The 22,747-nt window shown below is 44.4% G+C and overlaps 1 protein-coding gene across 5 annotated transcripts in view; it reads right to left on the minus strand.

Annotated features, from left to right (window-relative positions):
• Positions 1–22,747, minus strand: part of GRM5 (glutamate metabotropic receptor 5) — a 274,582-nt gene that overhangs the window by 148,230 nt on the left and 103,605 nt on the right. For all 5 annotated transcript variants that reach the window (XM_079973382.1, XM_079973380.1, XM_079973381.1 and 2 more), the window contains exon 3: positions 5,300–5,549. In XM_079973382.1, coding sequence (XP_079829508.1) covers positions 5,300–5,549 — 250 coding nt within the window. The remainder of the gene's footprint in view (positions 1–5,299; positions 5,550–22,747) is intronic.

The raw sequence follows: 22,747 nt of genomic DNA on the forward strand, positions 1-22,747 counted from the left end.
TCAAAACCATAAACTAGGTAAAACTCCTGCTAAAAGCACAACATACCATCAAACAAAATGTTACAATATGTTATTTAGCTTTTGATTTTGATTTTTTAAAAGCTCTATTTCAATTGTTCATTGCTGCAATGTTTTAATCTCTTAGTCTCTGTTTCAAAGGGTTGATTGCATAAATGTCTCCTTTGCTGTGTCTTAATTTGCTGTATTGCAATGGTGATTCTTAATTTGTTTTTACTTCACATGTCACTCAGAGGACTCCAGCAAGTGTACAGCTGATAAATTAGATTTTGTAAATATATAAGCATAGCCTTCAACATTTCACAGATGGGAGAACAAGAATCCTCTTGGAGAACTCGCTATTCTCAAGCCTAGTTTCATTGCCTATGTCCCCCTTCTTTAAACATCGGGGAAGGTTCTGCCTGTCTCCTGTTTTCACTTGGTTTGGAAAACAGCAACTCCTTCTTCACCATTTAAAAAGCCAATGAGGTGTTTAATGCAATGTGTTATCAGCTTATTTTGAAGCCATGCCACACTCTGAAATAACAACTTGTGCACTTAATGTCCATGGGCAGGCATTTATGTTTATGTGCACTAGAAACAAGGGATAGACAAGCATAGGATGGTATTCAGCACTGTTTTTGTTGCTGTTTACTCGTTTAGTCGTGTCCGACTCTTTGTGACCCCATGGACGAGAGCATGCCAGGCACTCCTGTCTTCCACTGCCTTCCACAAACTTGCCTTTGGTCAAACTCATGCTGGTAGCTTCGAGAACACTGTCCAACCATCTTGTCCTCTGTCATCCCCTTCTCCTTGTGTCCTCCATCTTTCCCAACATCAGGGCCTTTTCCAGGGAGTCTTCTCTTCTCATGAGGTGGCCAAAGTATTGGAGCTTCAGGATCTGTCCTTCCAGTGAGCACTCAGGGCTGATTTCCTTAAGAATGGATGCGTTTGATTTTCTTGCAGTCCATGGGACGCTCAAGAGTCTCCTCCAGCATGATAAATCAAAAGCATCAATTATTCGGCGATCAGCCTTCTAGTCCTACTTAATTTTCTGCTCTTAATTTTCATATGCAACTCTACAGATGGGATTCACATGATGCTGTTTTATTGGAGCCTTCCCCCAACCTAGTGATGACCTCCAGCTGTTTTGGACTACAATTCCCATCAGCTCTAGCCAGCATGGGAGTTGTCATCCAAAACAGCTGGAAGGTTGGGAAAAGTCTATTTTATTGTATTCTTCATTTAGAACCCTTTGATTGTGAGCCTCTTTGGGAAGATCTTTGGTTTTGAGTAATGTAATACAAATTGCATCATCATCATCATCATCATCAGCCATAGCTCAGTAATAGAACATCTGCCGATTTCAATTCCCAGCATCTTGAGGTAGATCTGGGGAAAACCCTTCCGGAAACCCTGGAGATCAGTGCCAGATTATTAAATAGTCAGAGTACGATCTGGCCTATGGGCCCCACCACTTTTAGGGGCCCCATGACAATAGATCGAAATAATATTGGTTCAGACTTGAAAAATTTGATTTTGGAAGAGAAACCCCCATTAACTCAGAAACCGACATCATTGTGAAGGGGTCCCCAAGATTTTGACTGCCTAGGGGCCTCCACATGGTTTAATCCAGCCCTGGTAGAGATCTGCTGCCTGCCAATATAGGCAATATGGAACTGGATGGACCATTGGGCCTGACTCAGTATAAGGCAGCTTCTTATGCCCCTATGCACATAGGAAGGGCCATAGCTCAGTGGTAGAGCATCTGCTTTGCATGCAGAAGGTCCCAGGTTCAATCCCAGGCATCTCCTAGTAAGACTGGGGATGTCCCATGTCTGACACCCTGGAGAGCTGCTGCCGGTGCAGTTCAGACAATACTGATCTTGATAGCATCTTCCTATGTCTCTATATTTCTAAGGTGAAGGAGGAGTAGAAGAGGGGATGAAAGGAAGCATATCAGCGACCCTTTGAAATAGACAGTGGGATGGCCTCTTCCCTATGGGTCCTATATCTCCTGTGGGTCTCTTGGTATTGATTAATTTCTTGGTGGCGCACTAGTGACTCTCTCAGAGCCCTGAAAATGATCGCTGTGTGAAAACATCTATTCATTTATTCTTCAAGATTCACATCCCGCTCTTTGACGAGTGCTCCCCAACGCAGCTCTTGGCATTCATAAAATGCAATTCCATTACAAAGCCACCTAACTCAAGGAATTAAAACCGTAAAAGAAATGGGCCTGGGAGAAGAGGCAGAGGAGGCTGGGAATAAAGAGGAACAGGAAGAAAAACCAAATCAGCACACACACTTTCCAACTGTCCCTATGTATCATGGACCATCCCTATAGTACTTTCCATTACAAGTCTCTGGAAAACCATCAACCCCATTTTGTCCCTCTTTTTGGTCCTTGGGGAGATGCCTTCTTAACAGGTTGATAGCGTGAGTTGTTAGGAGCCACAGAGACAGGAAATTTAGAGCTGGAAGGGGCCACAGAGGTCATCACACTCCTTCCTTGGTGGAGAAACTAAAACACAGGATACAAGCACAGCCCACCTGACAGGTGACTGTTCAGCTTAAGTATTTCCAGTGATGGAGTGTCCACCTCCTCCCAAAGCAATCTGTTCCACTGTCTTCCTTCTAGGAAGTAAGGAAGGGCTGTGGCTTAGTGCTAGGACATTTGCTTTGAAGATCCCAAATTCAACTCCTGGCATCTCCAGGTAGGAAAAGGAGAGTCTCCTGTCTGAGACCCCAGACAGCCACTGAGCTAGATAGACCAATAGTCTGACTCAATATAAGTCTGTTTCCTAGGCTCCTAGTTGATACCAAGACATCATCTCTTAAGACTGTTGTGGAAGTCCCTTTTCTCTCTCTTTTGAATTTGGTTTTGGGAGGTAATGCAACAACTACTGTACAAATAAAATACAAAATGCTTTGTTTGCCCCTGGCAAACACTCCTTGCAAGTATGCAGATTTTTACCGAATTAGGATTTGGTTGTGGATATCCATTTCAGTTTCTTTTTTCTTCCCCAGCAAGGGAAAACCAACAGTAACTATCCAGTCAAAGTTTTATTGCTCCAATATAAACAAACAGCAGCGTTCCATTACATGACCCCTTACTGATCTGCACTTCCTGTTCATTGATGGGGAGTAAGAGGCTTGAATCATCTGTCCTGCCTGAAGCAGTGGTCATAAACAGGCTGGATCTGCTCCCAGCTTCTGTATTCAGTCTAGCACTATATTACAACTCCTGAAAAACAGCTGATCCCATGTGCTGCTGACAAGTGGGGCTGGAAAACAGCCCAGCTTTATTTCCCAAGCGCTATGAAGCTAGGAGAGACTCAGTTGTCTATCAAAAGACTCAAGTCTAAGTATGTATATATTGAATATTGCATCCCTGTTTATTTCTGCCCCATATCCTCCTCCAGTTGTCTCCTCTAAAACTTTAGATTGTGAACAACAGACCTGTAATTGGCCAACTCTTTAGTCATGCAAAGAAATCCTTGCCAGTACCTCCTGCTACAGAATCCCATCTTAAAGATATAAAACCAGAGGAAGGGAGATGCCGTAGTGTGGCGTTTGTGTGCTGGGCACCCACAGTGCGGCGCCCAAGTCTGCGCCGCTGTATTAGGCCTCTGCCAACCTGTCTAGGTGGTATTCCATGCAACATCCAACACGTAGCCAGGAAGCCATAGAGCACCATAGGAGGTGATTCCCAGAGCCAACCATGTGTCCGTTCTGTCTTATTAACCCTTTTCATCACCATAGTCTCTCACAGACCATATCACTTAAGGCAGTGAAGCAGTTTTACCCTTCCAATTCTTATAGGCAGCCTATGCCCAATCTACAAGGAGTGTACAATTACATCACAATGGGCATTCAAACAGAATCTTTATCCACAATTTAATTTGTGTGGGGAAGTGCCTTCCTACCTCCATCCACTATCTTGACGATTTTACCTTTTACAACAGGGGTCAGCAAACTTTTTCAGCAGAGGGCCACTCCACTGTCCCTCAGACCTTGTGGGGGGCCAGACTATATATTTTTTTGGGGGGGAATGAACAAATTGCTATGCCCCAGAAATAACCCAGAGATGCATTTTAAATAAAAGGACTCTTTCTACTCATGTAGAAACACACTGATTCCTGGACCGTCCACGGGCTGGATTGAGAAGGCGATTGGGCTGCATCCGGCCCCCGGGCCTTAGTTTGCCTACCCATGTTTTACAACATCTTATGAAAAGCTAGCAACAATAACTTTGGACTTACTCATTTATATGACTTACATTGTTAAGACCCAACACCCTCAAAGATAGCCAATGCAGATAAATGGATTGTTCTTCATATAGCAAGACAGATATATTGGGGTTATTCAGTTATATCATATACAATTTATAGGGGCACTAAGATCTGTCCTCTGCAAACACACACACTCTCTCTCTTAAACTGAACAAGATAGAACTTTTGTTTTACATGCTATTGTTAATCTCTCCTTTTGGTAAGGGAAAACAGAAAAGAAACTCTTCTGTCAAGTACTCCTTCCAAGTCAATGAAGGATCTGCTCGGTTACTTTCTCAGACAATGTGTGGTCAATACAAGTTTATTTTCTATCTGGATTATAATAACCAGCCAGCTCTGATTTATGCATAGGTTTGATCTCAAAAGACATAACCAAGTCTAGTTAAGAAGCTCATTGTGTTTCTGTTAAATGTTATTTTAAAAACAAACAAACAGAAAAGACAACGGTTCCTAGTTCAGCTCAAGTCATTCACGAATAGTCGGATTTTTAACCCCATCTGCATCAAATGACATATTCAGCTAATTCAATGGGAACCGGATGTGGATCACAGTGCCCGCAAGACCGCCTTCATTGGATTCAATTGAAGGAGTTTGCATCTGCTTTCAACATTTCCAGAAATATTAGCTATCTAACACTTGCACTGATTTACATGTGGAATTGGTGAAAGGCCTTTTTAAAAGGTTCCCTATTAACTCACATGCTTGTACAACGCAAAACGGTCAGCACCATCTCAGAAGAGGCATTCCTCTTTCTCACACAGGAAGTGATGCTTCTTCTAAGATTATCCTTGGTGCAAATGTCTGTGCAATATCCAAATCCCCAAAGCTTGCTTTAAAAAAAAACAAATTCTGTACTATTTCACAGATTTGCACGTTTGATTTCACCGACTGAACTTTACGCAACTCATTTCTTTCATCCGAGGGCCACCCTCATTTGAATAGCGCAGACTAAAAATGCGTTTTGCACTCCCATGAAAAAGTCAGCAATTATCTGCAGATTTACTCACCTGCCCAGCAACAGGAATTCTCCAGTGAGGCCCAAGCGCCTCATAGCCATCAGCAGCCCTCGTACTGTCATGCCCTCACAGAAGCACACCACAACTCTTGCCTTGGGCAAATGGCTTCTCAGCTTCTCCAATAGCTTATCAAAGCTCTGCTCGCCGGCGTTGCTGTAGATCTTGTAGGAATGGGCGATGCAGACCCCCTCCTTGCCCGACATGTCTTTGAAAGCTTCCATTCCACTTTCGCCATAGTTTCCTGAAAGAGAAGGAGAAGAAGAAAACACACACAAAGACATTAGCAATAAGGTTCCTAAGGGGTGATAATCTAAGCAGCGCCATCATTTTATGCAACTGCAAATTGTCAGGATCAGGCATTAAGTGTGGGGACACGTACCCTTTGGAACTCCTTGCCACTGCCTATCTGATAAGTGCATTCTCTGTTCTTTCTGTCACCTGCTAAAGGTGTTCCTCTTCTAGCAAACCTGCTAAATGGAGTTTTTTTTTTTAAAAAAAATCCTCATTAGCGTCTGTATTGGATTTGATTTTATATATGTGCAAATGTGGTTTAAAACTGTGTTCTTGTTTTTTTAAAAAATATTTTTATATGTGCAGTTGTTTTAACAGTCTATATAGAATTGTTTTTTATATATTTTTATTATATTGCAAATTGCTTCGGGGTACTTTGCAGAAAGTAATTCATAAATGAAATAATAAGAAGGGTGTTATACAGCTAGGTTTTACTCAGACTCACTGAAATCAATGAGCATGAGTAAGTCATTTCAATGGGTACGCTCTGAGAAAAACCTAGTTGCATACCACCTAATGATATTAGCAGTAGTAGCAGTACTGATTCAGTGTGCAAGACCTGGGGACTTAAAACTGGATGAATCAGATTCCAGCCTTTCCTCTGCTGTAGATACATTTCAGAGATATTCAGGCAAAACGTCTGGTTTCAGCCTCATTTTCCTTCTTAAAAACAACAGCAACAACCACCCCTCTCACAAAGCTGTTCAGAGGACAGAAGAAAAGGGCAATTGTGATTTTATAGCATTTCTGTTCATTTTGCAATTGCATAAGCTCCTGTGAGCTGGAACACGTACCATTATCCCAATGGGTAAAGTGCTTACATGTGTTCTCTCTGGGTCTCGCCGTTCATTTCCATACATATGGCTCTATTTGCATATAGCATTGCCATGCTACGGACTAGAGGCCAGGCAGGGTGCATCTCTGGTATCCTAATGTTGCGTGCCCAGGCGGAGACCGCCCCCCCCCCCGACCCCAGGCAACACCTGGGTGGAATAATGACTCGTGACAACATGTTTTGGGATTAAAATTGGCCACAACTTTATTAACCTTTCAGATGTAGGAAGATCTTGGCTTAAGCATTGGGCACATACCATACATCCCTGCATATTTTACATGAACTAAACCATTCCATAATCCATGGTTACACCCATCAAAACTTATTAACACTGTTGAATTTATCTTAATGCTACCTGAGTTTTTAAATGAACACAATTTTTATCCATATATTCAGTAAACATTTTCCAGTCTTCTTTAAACGCGCATTCTTCTTGTTCTCTTATTCTATATGCTAGCTGTGCGTATTCCATCAGTTTAAGTTGCCATTCTTCTTTGGTTGGGACCTCACTCATTTTCCATTGCCTTCAGATGTCTTCTAAAGACTGCAAAGTTACTTATCTCCTTGGCTCAGGGGCCGCATAACTCCATACCCTCCAACATTTCGCCGATGAAAATAAGGGACGTGGGTGGCGCTGTGGGTTAAACCACAGAGCCTAGGACTTGCTGATCAGAAGGTCAGTGGTTTGAATCCCCACAACGGGGTGAGCTCCCATTGCTTGGTCCCTGCTCTTGCCAACCTAGCAATTCGAAAGCACGTCAAAGTGCAAGTAGATAAATAGGTACCACTCCAGCGGGAAGGTAAATGGTGTTTCCGTGCGCTGCTCTGGTTCGCCAGAAGCGGCTTAGTCATGCTGGCCACATGACCTGGAAGCTGTACACCGGCTCCCTCGCCCAATAAAGTGAGATGAGAGCAGCAACCCCAGAGTCGGCCACAACTGGACCTAATGGTCAGGGGTCCCTTTACCTTTACCTAAGGAAAAGCGGGAGATTCTAGGATCACATCAGAAGCTGGGATGGCTTCTGTCAATCTGGGGCTGTCCCTGGAAAATAGGGATCCTTGGAGGGTTTGGGATGGGAGCTGTGGCCCAACCACATATGGAGGGCCTCATTTTCTCCATCCTTCCATGACACTAAGCACCTACGGCCCAAAGCAGGGGAAAGTGCTGTTGAATGGTTGGCTTCTGAAGTGTTGAGCTCAGTATCCATTTCCCAAATTTCTTGGCCACTTGAATCATTTGGGCATCAGATGAAACACAGCTGCTGTCTCCGATGTGTGAAACAGCTTGAAGCAGAGTTGCTTTCGCAGGCAGATCGGTAAGCTGCCTCACCTAAGACGAGGGGGAAGCGCTTTGGAAAGGATGAGTGCTCCTAGCGAGGTGTTATGAATTTCGGCATTGAAGGAAAAAAGAAAACAGGGGGTGGGGCTAGCCCTATCTCTTGCAGCATAATCCAGCCCTGAGAAAAAAGGAACCAAATTCGTTCAGTTGGGAATGGTATAGCTGCACATTGCAGTTTGTGTGTTTGTGCTGGAGGGGTTGCAGAGGGAAAAAAACATGCCACAGCATTGCAATCAAGACATCTCCGTTCCCAAATACTTGTCGTATATAAGCTATGCCTAATTAACTTTTCATCTGAATAATCCCAGCGGTGGAGGAGAATTTTTGAGAGAACATGTATATTTAATTGCAATTATGTGGGAGAGAATAATAGGGAAGAGGGAATCATTGTGGAAAAATGGACTTTCATGTGTGTTGCGGTTGTTTTCCCAAACAATGGGACACTATTTTCAAAAGTTTCTTGCAGCGGAGGCTGGTCCATTCTGGCGAACTGTGTATTTCCCCACAAACATCAGTCTGCCCTCAGCCAAGCCTCAGATGCCTCAGTGGCGGACCTTGAGGTCTCAAATTTCAGCAGTGCCCGGTGCAGTGTCAAAATTTGGCAGCCCACCTCTCTTGCTCCTTTCTAAATAATCATAGAATCATAGAATTGTAGAGTTGGAAGGGACCCTGAGGATAATTTAGTCCAGGGGTAGGCAACCTAAGGCCTGGGGGCTGGATGCAGCCCAGTTGCCTTCTCAATCCAGCCCGCAGATGGTCCGGAAATCAGCGTGTTTTTACATGAGTAGAATGTGTGCTTTTATTTAAAATGCATCTCTGGGTTATTTGTGGGGCCTGCCTGGTGTTTTTACATGAGTAGAATGTGTGCTTTTATTTAAAATGCATCTCTGGGTTATTTGTGGGGCATAGCAATTCATTCATTCTTCCCCCCCCCCCCCAAATATAGTCCAGCCCACCACATGGTCTGAGGGACGGTGGACCGGCCCACAGCCGAAAAAGGTTGCTGACCCCTGAATTCTAGCCCAACCCCCTGCAATGCAGGATAATGCAGTTGTCCCATATGGAGATTGAACCTACAACTTTGGCATTATTAGCACCATGGTCTATCCAACTGAGCTATAGTTGTGGCACCCCTAAATCAGCCTCTAAACTGCCCTAAATTAGCCTCTGCCTGCCTACCTTCTTATGCTACATGTCAGTTCCCTCTGCAATTCCATTGTTGCCTTTGTAGAACTCGACAGAGAGGAGGATTGGGACACAACTAGAATTTGTTGCCTCTGCCTCTCATTGGGTCCAGCCAATCTTTTAGGTGACATTGCCCTGCTGTTGTTCTTTCTGCCTCCTGCCCTACCAGTTTCAATGGGCACCGGCTACTGGCAAAGTCACTTAAATAATACAGACCAGAGAGTCCAGAAGGAAAATAAATTCCCAACAATACTTTATGGAGGAAACTGGACAAAATGAGTGCATAACTAGAGGGAGAAAGGAACAGGGAGGTTTTGTTTTTTCTTACTTCGGACCTTGTACATAGCAGGTAAACAGCCAAACAAACAGACAGAGGAAAAATTCACTCAATGGATGGAACACATAGGCACAGAAGATCCTCCAGCTTGAGTTACGTTTGCCAAATTGCATGCAAGCCCAGGGGCTTTTTGGAATTCCAAACAGGGAGAATGGAGGTCAGTAATGTATAGGGTGAGAGGGGTAGGAAAGAAAGAGATCTGCATCCATTTATCTGTAGGCAGTAGCACTACTGTGCTATTCTGTTCTGAAATTTTCTTTTCGTAAGTGGCCTTGAGTGCTATTTCAGGAGGAAGTTGGGGACAGATATCCAAAACAAATAAGCAAGCAAGCAAATAAACTGTAACCCACCCACCCACCCACCTAAACCCCTTCAATTTGTTCATGTCACGAAGCACTGCAGAGCAAGTCAACACCGATAGCGAAAGAAGTGCAATAGGACCTGAAGGAATGGTGATGGTAGGAAAGGGATTTTCTGTCGGTATAAATGTTTTCTCCATCTGCTGAAATGGGGGGAAAGGAACCAGCAAACGCAATGACATTTAGACAGGTTTCTCTTTTGCATATCGCTCGTTTCAACACGAAGCAACTGCCTTTTCACCTACTGAAAAAGCTCTTCCAAATCTGTTAGCCTAACATGAACTGGATCAGCTCTAAAAACTTAAGAAGATTTGTGGAGAGAGAGAGAGAGAGAGAGAGAGAGAGAGAGAGAGGAAGAGAGAAAGAACAGATTGTGTGCTTCCCCACCCCCTCTCCCCGTGATGAAATTTAATACAATCTGGCATATTACAAAGTGCCCAGAATTCCCATTTTAACAGATTCTGCACCCATCACCTTTTGTAGTTTCCAGCAGCTACTCCCCAGTGGGGATGAGGGGAGGGAATGAAGTGATCAAAACGATACTGTGTTCCATTACTTTATCCAAATGGTTAAAATGTGCAATTCCAGCCAGAAGATGTTGGTAGTTTTGAGTGGTTCGGTTTAGAGAACGGGATTAAATGGTTTCTGCTTGGGAGACTTCAAGCAGCTCCCCAGAGGCTTGTTCAGCACTGAAATTCAGTATTCGATTTACTAGACTCGTGGGTCAGTAGCCTTGATAATGGGCAACTGGAGCAGCAATTCCTCGTTCCCACTTGGACCATTCATTGGATAAAATATAGGACAGTAGATAACTCAGAATGAACCCTAATGTTGTGTTCTGTTAGGGAAGAACCAAGTGTCTCCTAGTTGACCTTTTCCAGTGTTCCCATTTCATCAGAAACAGCTGCTGCTCCGTCATTCGTGTCCCTAGCCTAGAGGTTGCAAAAGTGGCACTTGCAAAGGAGTTTCCAGGAACCGGCAAAATTCTGTCCCAGACAGTCAGCTTGAAATAAGTATTGCAGTCTTTGTGGTGTGTGGTGCAAGAATTTCTCTGGTTTGCCAATGTGTCCACTGGCTGAAAAAGTTAGGCCTCCCCTGCCTTAGCCCCATCCATGCTATAACTGAAAACACTGTGGTGCCGCTTTAAACAGCCATGGCTTCCCCCAAGGAATTATGGGAGCTGTAGTTTGCTAAAGGTGCTGAGAGTTGTTAGGAGACCCGTTTTCCCCTTGCAGAGCTGCACTAGGAAGAGATTGTGTTGTGTGTGTTTTTTTTTAAAAAAACCCTTCTTTCCTCCACCTCACCCCCAACTGCATGTTTAATAATGTTTCAAACCTTGTTTAAGCATGCTGTTGGGAGGTCAGAGAATCAGGACAGCCTCTCTCCACTCTTCTGTGGGGGCTGTGCAAGGCCCCCAGTCCAATACAGGGCCTGGATTGGGGCAGGCCTGGGTTAGATCAGGGTAGGGGGTGGGAGACATTACAGCCTTACTGTTATGTACTGAACTTCTCACCCTGGGCCAGCAGGGGGATACTGTAGATAGTTATGCAAATGAAGGATCGAAAGTGACGTTCAGTGATTGGATAGTTTTAGAAAGTTGTTACAGTACCGTTGTACTGGAGCTCTATATAAGCAGGCTGACTGAGCCCTTCAGTTCAGTTCTGTCCTGGCCTGTGAATAAACAAGAGCTGTTTTGAAGAATCGCTGTGTCGTCTGATATGTTCACCCACAACTTAACACTTACATCGATCACATAGTTTTCATCATATGCTGAAGCTGCACATATATGCAGGCCTTTGAAAATATGAATTTCTGTATCCTTCTGAATTGTTTAAACTTATTTTTGTGGAGTTAATGCTCCGCTTGTGCTGAGGCACATCCCGGCCCCGGCATGCAACAGTGTGCCAAGGAGCCTGGTGCCCACACTCCCTGAACTCCTGCCTCTTGGTTAGCAAACAGGGTTTTCCCCCTGACCGTTTGTCCTCTCACAAATTTGGTTACTAGACATAAGGCTTGGCTGGAGCATGACCGGGGACGCAGATGTAATCAAGTATCAGAAAACACGTGTTTTCGCTAATGCTGGAAATGTGCTTAGATGGAAATACATTAAGTTCAGGGTGGTTTCACTACTGTTTCCAATTGTTGACTTCTGCTAATAAAAGGAGTCTCTGTGGAACTAGCCAGCAGCTTGCTTGGAGCATGCTTGCCAGTGTGCGTCTGTACAGCTCACCTGCATCCAACCTCCTGTCGTCTCCATTATTCCTACAGATTTTAATACTGTCTTTTTATACCGTTGCAACTTGCACTGGGGCCTTGTGGCAAAGAGCAAGTAAGAAATTTGAAATCACCATCAACAACAAGACTATCACTGTCGTCATCCTTGCAGTGCACAATGCACATCAGCTGTTGAGGAAATGTTGAAATGCGGATAGCATCTTGTAAGGATCTTTGTGTTTTTCTCTTAGGTCTTCAATCCAAAGAGAACACAGAGCTTTCTCCCCACATTCCAAGACAAGGCACAAAGCATCGAGAAACCACAAACTAGGCTCAGTTCGACTGCATCTTAGGTTCTGCCTATTCTTCCGGCACATGGGTTGACTGAACCTAAGCCAGGCTAAAGCAAACCCCAGAGATTAGGTTTTGACATCAAAGCAAGCCACCAAAACCACCTTCTTAAAAAACAAGTTGCCTTATACTGAGTCAGACCACTGGTGCATGTAGCTGAATATTGTCTAATAATACTACTGCTACTAATCATTCATTATTTATAACCTGCCCATCTGGCTGGGTTTCCCCAGCCACGCTGGGCGTCTCCCAGCAGAATATTAATAATAATAAAAAAGAGATAAAACAAATCATTTAAAACTTCCCTAAACTGGGCTGCCTTCAGATGTCTTCTAAAAGTCAGGTAGTTTATTTCCTTGACATCTGATGGGAGGGCGTTCCACAGGGAGGGCGCCACTACTGAGAAGACCCTCTACTTGGTTCCCTGTAACCTCACTTCTCACAGTGGGGGAACCGCCAGAAGGCCCTTGGAGCTGGACCTCAGTTTTTTTTTTTTTAATAATATTTATTCAAAATTTAAGAATAACAAAAAGAAGAAAAGAAAATTACAAAGTACAAAATACAAAATACAAAATACAAAATACAAAAAAAGATAACAACACCAACAAAAAAATAAAAATAAAAAGAGCTGATTAATCCTTCACACAACTTTCTTCCTTTACTTATTTCCTTGACCTCCTCGCACCTCCCAATTTTGTATTCTAATTCAGATCGTTATTTCAGCAAATCCTTAACCTTATTTTCATTTAAATAGTTTAACATAATATATTACAATTTAACGTCCTCTCTTTTCGTCAATTTCATCAACTCGTCTTTACTTAGTCCTTTATGTCATTTCAACCAAAACCATCTAGTTTTCTTTTTCCGACATCTTTCTAACAGTCCTTAATTTTACAATATACTTTAAGTTTTTTCCAATCTTCTTCCACTGACTCTTCTCCCTGGTCCCGGATTCTGCCAGTCATCTCAGCCAATTCCATATAGTCCATGGAGCTGGACCTCAGTGTCCGGGCTGAACAATGGGGGTGGAGATGCTCCTTCAGGTATGCTGGGCCGAGGCAATGGCCCTCCAGGGTTTCAGGTAGGGAGCCTTTGCCAGACCTACCTGTTGATGCTGGGGATTGAACCTGGACCTTCTATATGTAAGCAAATGATCTAGCACTGATCTATAGCCATTTTCCAAAGGAAGATCTGCTACTGGTAGCAATGTGTGTATCAACTAAAAGAGAATCTTGATGCCTTCTTAGGTATGGTTACATCAAGGCTGAGTTTTTACAGGTTTTGACTAATGCATATGAAGCTGCCAAATGCCATTGGTTCATCTAGCTCATTGTCACCTACACTGACTTGTCAGCAGCTCCCTGTGGTTTTAGAGAGGGGTTGCTCCCAGCCCAACTTTGGGATGCCAGGAATTGAAACTGTGACCTTCCGCACGCAAAGCAGACGGTCTACTGCTGAGCTCCAGCCCTTCTCACCCAAGTGAGCCAAACACAACAACTTTTGTTTCCATCGGGTTACATGAGGCTAACTAGATCATAAAGAAAGCCGGCAGAATGAAATAGTAAGCCCTGCATCTCTTATACTCGGAAGCTTCTTGGTGGGAGATGACACAAATTGTTTCCATATGTCACTTTGTGTGTGTGCGCGCGATCCGTGAACTCAAAATTGCCGTCAGGCATCTGGCTGGTTTTAAAATTAATAATGTAGCCATTGTGAGCCAAAACCCAGTCCTTAAAAGACTATAACATGGATATAAAAATGGAGGAACAAAACAAAAGAAGTGTTAACTGGAGCTGAAGAGGTAGACATTCTATCAGTTATTTGATCAATGCTAATCCTATTGGACATTGAGGATTTTGTCCCCCTTCTGAGCTTGGGAAATGAATTTTGTTTTTATAGACAAGAAACAGCAGAACACACAACTCATGTAAGCCTAGGTAAGCTGAATAAAGGAACCTTTCCAGGGTATCAGCACAGCATGGCTAAAATTTGCAACCTTTTCCATCGCTTCATTAACATTCATTGGCCCAACGGGAGCAGATATAACACAGTGCCTTGCCTGCCAGTGCAAAGACTGGCATTCTGAGCAAGTATTTCAAGCTCACATTGGTTTAGGCTAGTTTCCCATTAGGCATGATCAGACTGGGGACAGGCTGTGCTGGGCCCGGGGGTAACCCAAGAACCAGGGTCCAGGTATGGTCCAGAATTCTAAGGTTCCACTAGGAGTCAGTCCGACAGGGTCAAAGCAGGAAACCAGGCAAGGACAGGGGCAGGATCTGGCATACAGCAATGTTGCTCCCACAACCTGGGGCAGGGTCTGACAGCCTTTTATCTTCGTCAAGGTAACGGCCAGTTCTGATTCCCCCGGCAGCTCACCTCCCTGTTTTGCCTGAAGGCAAGTACTCCTCCTGTGAGTACTCAGGTATCTCCTTCTCTCAGACCTCAGTCTCTGCAGCTCGGGAGATGTTGGTGGGTTACTAGACCCAGGGGCCGCCTCACCCTCCCCTGACCAAACCAGTAGTGGGACAGCTGTAAGTGATGGCCCAGCTGAAGGCAACGAGGTAATCCCCGCATCTGGAGCCAGGGCAGGCTCAGGCCCCTGACTCGGCCCAGCTGGTGTTTGTTGCAGGGGAACCTGTGCAGACTGGGACTCTTCAGGATCAGGCCCCAGACTTGGTTCAGATGATGCCTGAGGCAAAGGATCCGGTACAGACTGAGACTCCTCTGGTTCCGAATCTGAGCCTGAGTCCCAGGCCATCACACAGGCTGACTCATCCCTCATTGTGAACCAGAGATTGGGAATCTGTAGTTCTCCAGATGTTGCTGTACTACAACTTCCATCATCCTCGATCATCCTTGGTCCATCTAATCCAACAACCTGTTCTCACATTCGCCAACCAGATGCCCATGAGAAACTCACAATCAGGACGTGAGCAATTCTCCCGCCTGTGGTTTCCAGCAGCTGATATGGAGAAGCATTGCTGTCTCCATTCCTATTGCAAACCATCCTGCCTGGTATTTTGCCATTGTTGCCAAACCCACGGTAAATTAGAAACTTCCCTTGCAGATGAACAGGTGTGCCAACTTGAATAAAATGGGGCGGGGCAGGTGGGCCCCACCCTGCATAATTGATCACATGATGTGGTGCACACACATGATTTGAATGGCAATATCCATAAGCTTGGGGGGCAGCCCCCTGGAATATTTTATGGGGGGGAGCTGAAGACCCCTCAGCCCCTAGAAGTTGGCTCCTATGCATGTGAAGACAGGCTCTGGGAGATTGAGCGGATGAGACCAATAGTGGATCCAAAGGTCAAGACGGATTCTGCACTTGTTGTAGAGGGAAGTGAGCGGCAGATGGGGCTTGTCTGTCAGGAGTGCATGCAGGAGCCAGGCCCTGTGACCAGAAGGGCTTTGCAGGACTGGGGCCTTCCTAAGTTTGTTCTGGAGAGGCAAGGTGCAGCTACACAGGTGAGGCCACTTGGTAACTCACTACACCTGGTGGCAAGAGCCGGGAAGGGATATAAGGTCAGCATTTCCCTTCACCTCTTTGCCAGAGCAACACGTTTCCTGCCTTGCTGCGTTTGGCTTCTTGGTTCCTGGTCCTCAGACCTCAGCTTCTCGACTCCTTGCTTCTTGAGCCTTAGACCCTTGACTTCATGACTCCCTGCTTCCTGACCCTTGGACCCCTGACTTCTGGACTCTCATTCCTGATACTACCCCGCCATCTTGCCCCTGGTCCCGATGTCCTTAGCCGGGACTTCGATCGCCCGTAGACCAGACCGTGACATTGTCAAACCAGAGAAGTGGCCCACCTAGGAGAAGGAAAACTCTGATCTGAAACTTCTGCTGCCTTGCAGGATACATTCTGGGTAAATGTGACTCATTGAAACAGCTACTTATACCTCAGTATTTGATTGACCCTCATCAATGACAAGGGCCTTCTCAAGCTCGAACTGAGGCCTCTTTCATGTCTTAAGACAATGTCCCCCAGTCTATTTTGTTTACCAGCAGGGGCAGGGAACTATGGCCCAGTACAAAACTCACTTATAAAAACAGTGAAGGATTTTGAAGTTCTGGAGCAGTGACAGATCTTGGCATCTCAAATTTCAGCCAACATTCATCACTCTCTCAAAATCAGCATTAGTGTCTGAATATGTCCAAAAACATTCTAATGAGATTGAGGGTTGACCTGGACGATGGCAAGATCCCCTCCCACTCATTGATTCTATAGTTGTAAAGTTGTGTTGGGGGATAGAAAAGCTACCTAAGTAGTCAAACCTGACAAAATGGTTTGGCTTTGTTATGTAAGGAAACAGGAATGGATCATGCTAAAGACCCATCTAATCCAGCACTATATTCACAACCAAATGCTCACAGGGAGCCCACAAGCAAAATCTGACCTCAGTGGAAAGGTAATCACGACATCGACCAACCCTGTATACCACCCATGAGAATATCACCAAAATGAGCTCTGATAATTTACAAGTGCCTTTTCTTTTCTTGTTAATTAATGGAGGAGGGTTGGGGAAAACACTGGGTAAATTTTCAGCATATCGCCAGTTGCAACACCCTTACCCAGATGGTCACCGCACCTCAAGCCATCCTTAAAGCCAGGCAGACCTGCTCAATTATTCACAGCAAGGAAAGCTGTTGCCAAATTGAATAATGTTGGAAAGCCATTTTGCAAATTAGCTACTTGGTGGCAGAAATGTGATTATTTACAGCTCTTTTCATTATTCGAAAAATACCCCCAAACCTTCTCGACTCCGTGTTTTCCAAAGGCATATCAGATCGCAGCCTCTCCTCTTAATTGTCTGGAGAAAATGCAAGTCACATTTCCCCCATTTAATGGGCACTTTCTGAGCTAAGCTGGATCTGATTACTCTTCCGATCCGAACAGTTATCAGAGCAGACAGAGCAGGGAGGTCTCAGCTGAACCGCCTCACACCCAAAGTGACAATTGGATGTCAGGACTTGAATTTGTCAGTAGCCGGCAGCAGGGTGAGTCGGAAGGTTTCTGAAGGGGATAATATGGGTGTGTGTGTGTGAGTGGAGGACATTAGCGGCACTTCAGAAAGAAAGCAGTGCTTTCATTCTCCGTTCTGTAGAGACTCCTGTGCATGATCATTACGGAAGCAGACAGATCTCCTAATTTGCGTTACACCTCGGACTCAGGGGCTCAGCCCTTATTTAATTATGTGTTTGGTGACTCAGAGCAATGAGGATCAGCAGGCAGAACGTCACAAGCAGAGTCCCCAAAGAGTTGGCCTTGTGTCTGCAACTTGACCCAACAGTGCTGGGCAGGAAGTTTCACACACTGGCATTGCAACTCTGGTATGCATTTGCAGAGTTCGCAAAATGGAAACAGAATGCATCGGAGGCATATTAAGATCCAAAACGGTGTGTCATGGTCTTCCTCCTGAAGCATGAACAGAAGCACAGTGATGAGTCATGGTTGCATACCACATGCACAACTGGCTCGATTGAACACCATGTTCCCAAGAGCTCAGTAGATCCAAATCATTGCTGTCTGTTACATGTTATCAGCATATTATTGTATTCCCTATCCCAAAGGGAAGGCGTCTATGTAGATATGAATGACAGTTGCATATCACCTGTGAAGTTGGCTCAATTGTGCAAGATGTTCCTCATTCAAAAGTACAGCATCCACGTCACTAGGAGATTGTAACCGCAGAGATAAGGAAAGAAGAGTCATTCCGCTGTCTGGAGAGTTCACTTCCTGGTTTGCATGGAGAAGCCATTTCAACCAGTGACAAAAACATGCAGCTTTATTGAGGCAGCACTGGGTGTCAGGATTTTGCACTCCTAACCATTTTGTACCTGGGGCAACTGCCCCTGTGCCCCCTATGCTATGCAAAATTGAGAAGATCCATAATTAAGAAGATCCATTTTGGAGTGCCAAATTTTGGGCTCACTCAGGGTGCCATATTACCAAAGATTACCACAGTACACCCCTGATGCCACCTCCACATAGGAACAGAAAAATAGCCCTGATGGATAAGGTCAAAGGCCCATCTAACCCCACACTGTTCTCTCACAGTAGACAAGCAGATGTCTATGGGAAGCTGACAACAAGGACCTGATTACAACATCACTTTCCCCATTTGCAGTTCCCAGCAGCGGGAGTTTGAAGGCATCCAGGAGAAGGATTGGAAAATGTCAATTGTGAGGGGAAATGCATTTGGAAATGCAGATCTAGAGAAAATGTGCTCAGAATAATAATTAAAGTTTCGTGTAGATTTGCAAATAATAGTAATAATAATTTATTATTTATACCCCGCCCATCTGGCTGGGCTTCCCCAGCCATTCTGGGCGGCTTCCAACCAAATATTAAAATACAGTAATGCATCAAACATTAAAAGCTTCCCTAAACAGGGCTGCCTTCAGATGTCTTCTAAAAGTCTGGTAGTTGTTGTTCTCTTTGACATCTGGTGGGAGGGCATTCAACAGGGCGGGTGCCACTACCAAGAAGGCCTTCTGCCTGGTTCCCTGTAACTTGGCTTCTCGCAGTGAGGGAACCACCAGAATAATAATAATAATAATAATAATAATAATAATAATAATAATAATAGAAATTGCAAACTGATGTGGAAATGGGACATGACAGATTTATGGGTGAACACATATGGAACTGACATGGTCCAAAAATAGAAGGATTTACCCATTCCCAGCTCACATCACAGCCTATATTTGACCAGCTTCCTTTTATGTTTCTGTCACGCATCTGATTCCACGAAAAGAGTCTCCTCCAAGGAAAATCCTCTTTAGCAAAGATACCGTGTGCGACTGCGAAGTCACACACGACCAACTACATTATCCACTGATCATGTATTTCACTTCGCATTACATTTGAACGTGACAACATGTCGCCACAACAGCTTTGACATTTTGGGCATGGCAGGCTAATGGCTGCTCCAGGCCCCTCCATCTCTCTCTCCAGGGCACACTGGACCAGATCAAGCCCACATGCGATCGCTTTTGTTCTGTGCGCTGGTTAAGGATCCTGCGACTAATGCACTGCAACAGACGAGGGCAGATTTATTGTTCGGATTGCCCGCCTCTCCGTGTAGCTGAGAAGCCTGGAAGGAATAGGACTGGAGAAAATGTTTACAGATGGCAGAACCTGGAAATGCTTCTGCCCAGTGGCACATGAAAACAAGCGCAGAGATTCAGTGCAGTGTGTGTGTGTGGATAAAGCTTAGGGGACAAATTCCAACACAGTAGTTGAGCTAGTCTGTAGGAGTTATGATACCTGTGACAGGGAGATGACACTTCACAGTGTGAGTGTCTCAGAGGAGGAGGGAAGCAGCTGACAAGTTGTGCTGCAGAGCAGGAGACATCAATAGACATTAGGACCCAGAGGGAGCTGACAGAGCAAGATGCTGTAAAACATGGACCGAGAAGAATTTAATGCTGCCCGCATTTTAAAGCAAGCCTTTTTGACCTAACTGACCTCATTCACACCTCCTAGACTAACACACAGATTGGAATGTGATTTGCACTTTGGTTTTTGCCCTTGTCTAATTCTTTTTCTATATAGTTCTAGGTTTAATAACACACCAACATGCATTTGTGTGTGTGTGTGTGTGTGTGTGTGTGTGTATTGCTATTTTTCTGGGAAAAGGTGCCAAAACTCAGCAGGAATGCCTCCCTTGTTCTCTTAGAATGGCAATGATGCCTTCCTGAGAGGTGCTGGAACTGAGTTCTGGTGAGTTCTGGCTGAAAAAAAGCCCCGTATTGCGTGTGTGTGTGTGTGTGTGTGTATGTCTCTCTCTCTCTCTCTCTCTCTCTCACACACACACACACACACACATACACACACGACTATTATTATTACATGTTTATGTTTTATATTTATGTTATCATTTTCCTTTTCATTTTGTGAATGAATGTAACAGAGTACGTGTTGACAGTGGGATATACAGTGGTACCTCAGGTTAAGAATTTAATTCATTCTGGAGGTCTGTTCTTAACCTGAAACTGTTCTTAACCTGAGGTACCACTTTAGCTAATGGGGCCTCCCGCTGCTGCCGCATGATTTCTGTTCTCATCCTGAAGCAAAGTTCTTAACCTGAGATACTATTTCTGGGTTAGTGGAGTCTGTAACCTGAAGCGTATGTAACCCGAGGTACCACTGTAACAGAAAAGCAAATAAAATAATTTTTTTTAAAGAAAAAAAGCCCTGTATGTGTATGTGTCTGTGTCTGTGTGTACATACACACACACACACACACACACACATATTACACACACATATTACACACACACACACACACACACACACACACACACACACACACACACAGTATATGGATTAAGTTCATTTAGAAAAGCCCTGTATATATATGAAGTTTATTTAGAAATATGTATATTGAGATTCCATGTGAGTTATTTATTCAGTATTTTATGTTAATGTTCCTATAACTGTATGATTCTCAAGTTCTGTGACGCTTTAATGAATTTCCTCTGTACTGTTTTGGTATATTTTGTGTTGGCAGGTTATAAATTGTCAGATACGCTGGCAGGCATGAGAGTTTCCCCTTTTCTCTGAAAGCTTCCGGTGAGAATTAACGAGCCTCTGGCAGGTTTATAGTTCGTTTTATTTACAACAGCATACAGAGAGCAGCCTATGGCCACCCTCCATCAGGATACCAGTTGGTCAATCTGAATCCCCTTCCACAGCAAGAAGCGTGCCAGCGTCCAGTTCTCCCTCCCCTGTACTTCTGTTGTTCTTTAACCCTTTCAGCCCTCCGAGTTCGGGGGGAGGGAAGGAATCCCCCCCCCACTTGAATGAAGAGCCTTCCAAACGCTCCCTATCTGCTGGTTGCTTAGCCACTATCTCAGAGCTGTGCAACTCTTCCCCTGATTGTCTGGCCACTGAATCTACTGCTGGGGGTGTTGGGGGGGGGGCAAATCCTCCCTTCCTGTCCTTGACAGCATTCCTCCACCTTCAGAGTCAGACCAGTCTCTGGCATCCGACTCTGACCAGCCCCTGACATAAATATGCTTATAAATACATGTATACATATTTAAATAAATTTTCATGTGATTTTTTTTTTAAGACTAATGCAAAACTGGGGTGAGAGAAGGCTTTTGAATAAGCACATTTAAAATTGGCATGCCATGGAATGAGATGGGCATGGGATGGGCAACCTGATTCCCATCCCCAGATGCATTGGTTGTCAAGGATATTTTGTCCCTCATCAGTTGGCATTAGTGCTGTGCCCCCCATCTGATTCAGGCACCAGTGTTTTGCTTTGGAATAGCCCCCATCTGAAATAGAAGGTTGGCAGCGGTGGAGGAGATGATTCTGTCTGCCCTGGTGTCATTTGTTTCATTTGAACACCCATCTCTTGCCAAGTTCTCAACATCAATGGCTTGGTTAGGCAGCTGCTGTTGAGTTTTATACAATCATCTGTCATCAATGCAATTTCTTCATTGCTGGACGTCACTTCCAGTTATCTCAGGGACAGGATTTCTGAGAAGCGCAGACAATTATGCTGTTAGCCTTTGTGTTTCCAATGAACCCAGGAAGGCTGCCTTTCTTTCTGGGATTCCGTAAATGATTTCAGACGTAGTTCAATTTCTTCCTTGATGAGTGAAAACAAGGCTGGGATCAGAATAGATGCTTACATTCAAAAAGGACAGGCTTCCCCACAAAGAATCATGGGAACCAGGGTCAGATTTAGGTTTGATGAGGCCCTAAGCTACTGAAGGTCCTTTATATGTCCAGCTGTCCTTTGTCAACAACAAATGGTCACTGTTTTTGTGTGTGTTGAATATATGCTATATGGTAATTTATGGACCTAATAGGTATCTAAAGCCATTTGCACATGTTGCCATGCAACCGTTCCATGCAAAATGGACCCTATATATAGAAAGGAGCAAACGAGTGATATTTTAGGGAACAGGCTAGCAGGCGGGACCCATTACTTACATCTTAGGAGCCTACACAACACAAAACACTGTTGCTGTATGTAGGTTTTATTTTATTTGTTTTTTATCTTATATTTTAGAAATGTACATGCAGTTTTTTCTTTATTTTTTTGGTGGAGGTGCAAGAGAGTGGAGCTCTAAGCTATAGCTAGTTTAGCTTATATGTAAATCTGGCACTGATGGGAACTGTGGTTTATTAAGGGTGCTGGGGACTGTAGCTCTGTGAGGTGTAAAGCTACAGTTTTACCCAATAGACACAGTTTTTTCCAGATGTATAAACAACAATAAAGAAGGCTGATCGCCGAAGAATTGATGCTTTTGAATTATGGTGCTGGAGGAGACTCTTGAGAGTCCCATGGACTGCAAGAAGATCAAACCTCTCCATTCTGAAGGAAATCAGCCCTGAGTGCTCACTGGAAGGACAGATTGTGAAGCTGAGGCTCCAGTACTTTGGCCACCTCATGAGAAGAGAAGACTCCCTGGAGAAGACCCTGATGTTGGGAAAGATGGAGGGCACAAGGAGAAGGGGGCGACAGAGGACGAGATGGTTGGATAGTGTTTTCGAGGT

This window comes from Podarcis cretensis (genome assembly GCF_951804945.1).
Source record: "Podarcis cretensis genome assembly, chromosome: 4".
NCBI lineage: Eukaryota > Metazoa > Chordata > Lepidosauria > Squamata > Lacertidae > Podarcis > Podarcis cretensis.